Source organism: Laetiporus sulphureus (assembly GCF_001632365.1).
Source record: "Laetiporus sulphureus 93-53 unplaced genomic scaffold LAESUscaffold_31, whole genome shotgun sequence".
NCBI classification, from domain to species: Eukaryota; Fungi; Basidiomycota; class Agaricomycetes; order Polyporales; family Laetiporaceae; genus Laetiporus; species Laetiporus sulphureus.
In genome coordinates, this window is record NW_024468540.1 from 1 (window position 1) to 6,777 (window position 6,777).

Below are 6,777 nucleotides of genomic sequence, written 5' to 3' on the forward strand. Positions count from 1 at the left end.
AAGAAAATCCTCATCATCTTCTACCTCCGTGATCCTAGCTGCTTCGACAGCTGGTTCCGGTTCTGCCTCCTTTTCCTTTCCCTTCGCGTCGTAGCTGGCGATGAAAGCACGGACTGCTTCATATCTCGCCTTGCTGTCGTCGGAGATATCTGAGGCCGCATTTGAAGAAATTGCCCTTGCTGCTTGGCCCCGCTTCGGCATTTCGAATTTGCCTTTGTACTTGGGGTCTGGGCATCGCTGTTTAAAAATGAAGGGGTGTTTCCCACATCATACACACAGCTTCTTCTCCAGCCATCCTTCTTGTTCCTTAGTGAGGGTGGATACTCGATCCACGACCATTGCATTGGGGTCTTTCAGGGCCCATGGTGCCGATGATGATGATGTTGTAACCGTTCCACGTTGTCCTGCTTTGTCGGCTCTGAACTTGGACCCCAGTTGAAGGCACAGGTCGAGGTATTCCGGCCATGTGATGGGGTCGGAAATTCCTAGGCTGTCTCGTGTGACCATTGCCTGGCGTACGTCCTTGCTTCGGTGTTCAGCGATGTAACCGATGAGTGCAGTGTGCCCTAAGTTGGTCTTAGTGGCCCATTGCTGGAACTGTTCTGTGAAAGATACCATTGTGGGATATGTCTTACTGCAGATATCCTTCAAATGCTGCTGCGCATCCTTATCCAGGTCGAGGGTCCTGTAGTTCACTTTGAGAATGTTGACGAAGTCTTCCCATGTGCCAAGTGCCTGCCGTGCTGCTGCTTTGGTCGCATATTCGGACATGTATGTGAACGCGCCACCTTCCAAGTGCAGTAAGGCCGTGGTAATCTTGTGTTCATCGTCGTTGATCTCGTTCCACCGCATCCATATACCGAGTTGTTGGAGCCAGTCCTCCAGACTTCCTTTGCCCGAGTAGTGTGGAGGTTCAGCAATTTTGATGCGGGGCTTGTGCGCTTGGACCATGCCGGATGTTTGACCTTGCATCATAGTGACGCCGCGCTTGCTTTGAGCGAAGCTAGCTCGTGCCGCAGCTTAATGTTAGCTGCCTTGATTTCCATCATTTCTTTGCCTGTGTCGAGCATTGCCGCCTGGGTTCCCGTGAGCTCGTTGTTCAAAACTGTCATATGCACATCTTGCGCAAGGATCCTATCCTTGAGCTTCCCAATCTCCGTCTGAAGCATTCCCTCCTTGAGTCGGTGTTCGCTCTTGTTGTTTTGGATCAGCGACTCGAAGGCTTTCTTGTGCTCGTACATTTTGTTTCTGAGCACATTGTAGACCTTGGCGACTTCGGTACTGACCGTGAGCTTCATCGCCACAATAACCCATTTGCGGATGTGATCCGGGACTTCTCCGGGAGCGGACTGTCTGAGCGCATCTTCTAGATGCTCGAACTGGTGTCCGTCGAATTCCCAGATGGGGGGAACATAGGCGGGTAAGAGTGATGGGGTTGGGGATGCTGGTCCTCCAACTTGCGATGCAGAATCCTGCGGTCCTAGTGCAGGTTCTGGTGAATTGCGCTGCGAGGCGCGTGGGGTGCTTCCATCGTGTGCTGACTCAACGTTTGTATGCAGAATATCATCCATTCTTTGCCTGAATGTAGATGCGTACGCACGATCGGCTCCTTCCATTGTGATATAGATGTAGTTAAACTAATTGAAAATGAAGCCTAGGTACTGCTTGTCCTTGACTTTCCCAATCTCCCTGATGATCTCGTCTAACCTCTGCTGCTTCCCTATCTCCTTGAAGTTGATCCTTCCTATTTCTAGGCAGCACGTGTTGATGACCTGTTTGTCGATGAAGGTGTATTCGCGAGTTCCCGTGTAGAGGTCTGCGCAGACTTTGTCTAACTCCGATGCGAGGAGTTGTACCTTCTTTCGTTTGTCCTGATCAATTCTCTCCCAGAACGCTCCTAATATTGGTTGTGGTCTGAAGCGGGTAGCGGAGACCTGCTTCTTGAGTGTTTCGATGTGGAGGGTGGGCCTGACTTTGGATGGAAGAGGGCGAATGGGTCGTGCGTGTGTGTTGCCCTTAACGAAGTTGGGAAGGGGTCGCACTGGCTGTGGAGCAACAATGATGGGGGAAACGGCATTGGAGGTTATAAGCTCTGGGGGCAGTGCCAGCTTGCGACTACCAGTGGTAAGACGTCCTTTTCTGGGCTTGTAGCATTCGAGCGGTGGGGTGTGATCGCGTGGCTTGCAGATGATTCTGCGCTTTATGATGTGTGTGGTATCTACAACCCTAGCTGCTGCTCGCTGCCTGTCTGTGGATGATGCGCCTAGTGACGCAAGTGTGAGGAGCCTTCCACGCTCCTTGTTGGTTTCCTGATGCTTGTAGTGGGAGTCGAGGTTGATCCTGGGGGTGGCCTTGCGCTTTGAGGCTTTGGGCAGCTCAGAGTCTTGCTGAGGCTCACGCCGGGTAGAGATCAGATTGGAATGTGTGTCAAAAAAGCCGCGCGCTACGGCTGAAACTGCTTGCGCTGAAAATACGCGGCCACTTGTGTTAGACACTAAGCAGGGGCACAGAAAATGTCAGATTGTTTCTAATGTCACAGTAACACCGGACAAGAGATCAAAAAAGACTAAAAAGGGACAGTCACGTGGAACGTGCCGCCCTGATCCCCCTGATCCCAAAAGTATCCCCCTGAACCCTATGTGGTGCAAGAGCCTGTTGACTTACTGGTCGATGTGGCAGATGCAGGAAAGGGTGAGAGATATATGAAGGAGCTGGTGGGCTCAGTGAGTGCTACAGGTAGTAGACGAGGAGAAACAATCTGAGGTTTCGTCCCCTACATGGCTGGTCTTATATACACATACAGCAGGCTATCTTACCTAAGCTACCTATCTACGGGTATAAGCAAATGGCCGTACATGAAACAATAGGATGTCCGGAAGTAGAACAATAAGTGGGAAGATCGATGGTTGCTGCAGTAATGCGTGTGCACATCGTGCCTATCTTGGTTTCCCTTTTGTTCTCCGGTGTGAACATCGTGCCTATCTAGGCTTCTGGCTAAACTAATAGGAAGCGGAAGGCCGATGCATAACAATAGTCCTTGTTCCCTTTGTTCCCAAATGGGTGCCTCTATTGTATCCTGGAATAGACAGGTCTGACCGTATCATCCACGGGTCTGGACCATAACATGTGATGTGGACTATCACCTGATCTCTACGCGTCGCGTCTGTGGCTGAGTGGCGTGAGATATTGGTGAAGCACGTGATCTGTGGTGTGAGAAAAGTCACGTGCGGACTTTGTGGCGAAAATCTGTGACAGCTTGACACACCAGGTCGCTATCGGCCTTTGCGAAGAGGTGACATGCTAGATTAACATGCAGGAAGTGAAGGGTCAGACAGCATGCATGTACCATGTATTTCTAGAATCTTGTCCATCCCTGACATGTTCATGTAGATATCTCCAGTCGCGACCTACAGCAGAGTCAGTGTGATGGCCCAGGACAGGACAAGGAAAGTGCACCCCACACAAAATTTCTCTCCAAACTGGCAGCTCTGCCCCATGGCACAATGGGCACTGGCATTTTGTGCAGTGTTGATAATCTTGATGACGTCTTCCATGCCAATAGAATGAACCATGACAGAGTGCGCCGAAGTGGGGTGACAAGAGTTGTCAGAGTGACCATATGTCTGCAAGATATCCGGGTCAGTGAACACGGCATCCTCAGGGAGAAGGGCAACTTGCAGCTCTGTGATGGCCTATTGGATCTCTTCCTTCGACACATACTTGGAGGGCTGTGAAGGTGGCGGAAGGTCTTGGTGCTTGGTGGTCCTTGGGATCTTGCCAGAGTGGACGTCGTCACTGGGTCCAACGTTCACACCATCGAGATGGATGGCTTGGCTCTGTACATAGTAGACAACAACAAGAGCGAGCATGATTCCTGCACCTAAAAGGAAGCTCTATACACTTTTGAACTCGCTGCCTGCTTCAGGATGCTTGGCCGTCGACGAGAGAGAACAGCGCGAGGTTGCGCCTTGGAAGGCAATGTAATTCCAATTTGATTGCTTGGGCCTGACAAGAGAATATAATCACAGTGAACTATATGAACGTGAGAATCATGTGACCGTTAGCAAGGAAAGCTTCATGATGAGAAGGTCAGGAATGTTGAGGAAAGCAGAGGCGCAGGTTTGAGCACCACAGTTTTGTTAGTTACTGTGAAGAGATGTAATGTGTCCGGTGCTTGTTTCTAGTGCAGGCATCTCCTTGATACTCATACTCGATGATGAGAACCAGCTTGTACTCACCAAACGTGAGATACTGCAGAATCTGCAAACCATCGTTATGATCAGAGTGCCCATGCACGAGGTCAGTCATTACACTCTATCAATTACAATTATGTACTTGCGGCTCACATGCCTCCCGTAGGTTGCATGCAACTCGATAGATGTTCTTTCTACCGAAAACTGCAAGCTCTGGTTAAGCCTTCACCATCAGCTGTCAAAGAATGGGAACAATGACTCATGTCTGCAAATCATCGACAACGTGCTCTTCATTGTCTGTCTCGACGATGTGACACTGGAGAACCTCGCTGAGCTGTGCAACAACTTCCTGTGTGGCATATACAACCTGAAGAATGGGGTTCAGGTTGGGACGTGTACAAATCAGTGGTGTAACAAGGTGGGTTTTACAATATATACGCTTGGAATCTCTCGCTAATGCTGGAATTTACATACAGCTGCGAATCATCATGTGTGCAGATGGCTATGCTGGGACCAACTTTGAACACACTGGCATTGATGGCCATACCATCCTTCGGTAGGTGCTCAACAATGCTCATACAGTTTTTTTAGCTTACGAGTTCGCTCCACTCTAGCTTCACCGCTGACATCTTTACGAAGGTCTCATGCTGATTGCATGTTCTATCAACCCCTCTGCCCTGACCCTCTTCCATGCGACACTCTCTTCATACGCCAAGTCGTACAAGTACTGGTGGGCCCACCGTCGCTCCGCAGCTCAGATACGTCATCGACACCATTCCAAAGAAGCTCGAATGGGCACTCTATCCTGAGCTGCACCCTGCTATTAGGTTCACAGAAAACCATCTGAGTGACCTGATCTGCCAGAACGACTGCCAGGCATTGAAGTTCAAGGGATATGGAAAGAACTTCATCGTGAGCCATGGGATCAGCCTGGATGTGTTTGTGTGGATGGCATTCCAGGCAGCGTACTACAGGTTGTATGGTGAGTGACTGGCTTGTACAAGGTGTTGCAATGTGCTCATGATCGCTATAGGCTGCATCGAGTGCACATATGAGCGTGCAATGATGAAGCACTTCCTACACAGCCATACCAAGGCAATCCGCACTGTCCAATCACACTCGGTCAACTTCATCAAGACATTCTTCTCCGAGGTGCTGCTCAGACAGAAAATTACCATGCTGCAGACTGCATGTCAAGGGCATGTCAAGTTCATGAAGAAATGCAGCTAGAGACTCAGGCAGGACCACCACATGTACGCAATGTACTGCCTTGTGCAATGAGAGCACGAGGTGATCCGTGAGGAGGATGAGGCACCCTCATTGCCCAGTGGGAGCATGAGCTCGTTGACAAGCACTGGGAGTGAGCGGCCAGCGCTGCCGTCGATTTTCACTAATCCGGGCTGGAGCACGCTGGTCATGTCGATCCTGTCAACATCAAACTGTGGAAACCCGGCGCTGCAGCTGTTTGGGTTCAGGCCCATCGCAGCGGAGGGATATGGCATCGGGTACCTCATCAAGAATGAGGGCATCTCAATCTGTGCATTGTCGAGGCACCTGCAGATGCGGCAGTTCTTGGACATGCTGGAGAGGTACCTGCTGGAAGTGCAGCAGATGCTGATCCAGTTGCACCTGAGCATGAACCCAAGGCCAGAGCCGTTTGTGGACCATGTGGGTGTCCTGCATGACTCAAAGATGGGACAGCCGATGAAGGGGCAAGTGACCGGGTACGAGAAGTATGACGATGGGAACATCATGCGTACATTTGTTCTTTCTTCTAGATGTGGCGTGCGGGTGGCTGACGGAATGTCGCTACCAGCTGGCTATCCATTCTTCGACAGTGTGGATGTCGAGCTGCTTGGACGGAGAAAGCAGATGCCAAAGTATTACAATACAGGAAGGATCATTCCTCTCGCTGAATATTAGCTGAATCGCACGCGAGGATACCTTGGCTGCGTGTGCGTGTTTCTTTGGTTGGTGTCATTTTTGCTGGGGTTCAGGAGAGAAGTATCTGTAATAATGTCCTGCTAACTATGTAGACTGTGCACGTAAGATTGCGATTGTGGTTTGTGGGTGCTGTATCTTGGATATCGACCCATATGTATTATTGTATGTATATGATGGAATTTCTATTAGACGTTGAAAAAAAATTGTAGTGTTTCTGGACGAGCTGATTCAGTAAGTTTTCAAGACACATTTCACTTCTTACCTAGAACACACATCGTCACCTTTGCAAGCCCCCACGCATATGAACTTCTTTATGACAAGCCTTGAGATCTGACAATCCAAAGATCAGATATTGACATCTTGGCATATATATGACAATCCTCTTTCGACTTGCGGATTGGCCCAACATCTTCTTTTCCTTCCTCCGAGTAATGCTGTCATTCGTTCCTCATCAGCATCTGGTGCGTATGGGGAGGCCTCTTGATCTCGAATGGATCCGAAGCTGTTTTTCTTCCGCTTCAATAATCATATGCATATGGAGTTCTCTACATGTTTTGATTCGATAACTGATGTAAAATGTGTCGCTGAGGCGACAGAGTCGATAAATGGTGAGTCTGGAGGTACGTAGTCCCACAATCGG

General features: G+C 49.7%; 3 protein-coding genes across 3 annotated transcripts; 1 reads left to right on the top strand and 2 right to left on the bottom strand.

Annotated features, from left to right (window-relative positions):
• Positions 1 to 267: 267 nt before the first annotated feature.
• On the bottom strand, positions 268 to 1,571 carry LAESUDRAFT_760865 (uncharacterized protein; the record flags this gene model as incomplete). Its single annotated transcript, XM_040912819.1, has 2 exons — positions 268 to 886; positions 982 to 1,571. 2 exons carry the CDS (start codon positions 1,569 to 1,571, stop codon positions 268 to 270), a joined length of 1,209 nt encoding a protein of 402 aa, XP_040762301.1.
• A 66-nt stretch (positions 1,572 to 1,637) lies between these two features.
• On the bottom strand, positions 1,638 to 3,869 carry LAESUDRAFT_760866 (uncharacterized protein; the record flags this gene model as incomplete). The annotated part of the gene is made up of 2 exons (XM_040912820.1): positions 1,638 to 2,481; positions 3,721 to 3,869. 2 exons carry the CDS (start codon positions 3,867 to 3,869, stop codon positions 1,638 to 1,640), a joined length of 993 nt encoding a protein of 330 aa, XP_040762302.1.
• Positions 3,870 to 4,161: 292 nt separating this feature from the next.
• On the top strand, positions 4,162 to 6,116 carry LAESUDRAFT_715389 (CoA-dependent acyltransferase; the record flags this gene model as incomplete). Its single annotated transcript, XM_040907149.1, has 6 exons — positions 4,162 to 4,299; positions 4,360 to 4,611; positions 4,670 to 4,749; positions 4,910 to 5,175; positions 5,227 to 5,345; positions 5,478 to 6,116. The coding sequence occupies 6 exons, from the start codon at positions 4,162 to 4,164 to the stop codon at positions 6,114 to 6,116; spliced, it is 1,494 nt and encodes a 497-aa protein (XP_040762303.1).
• Between the last annotated feature and the right edge of the window lie 661 nt (positions 6,117 to 6,777).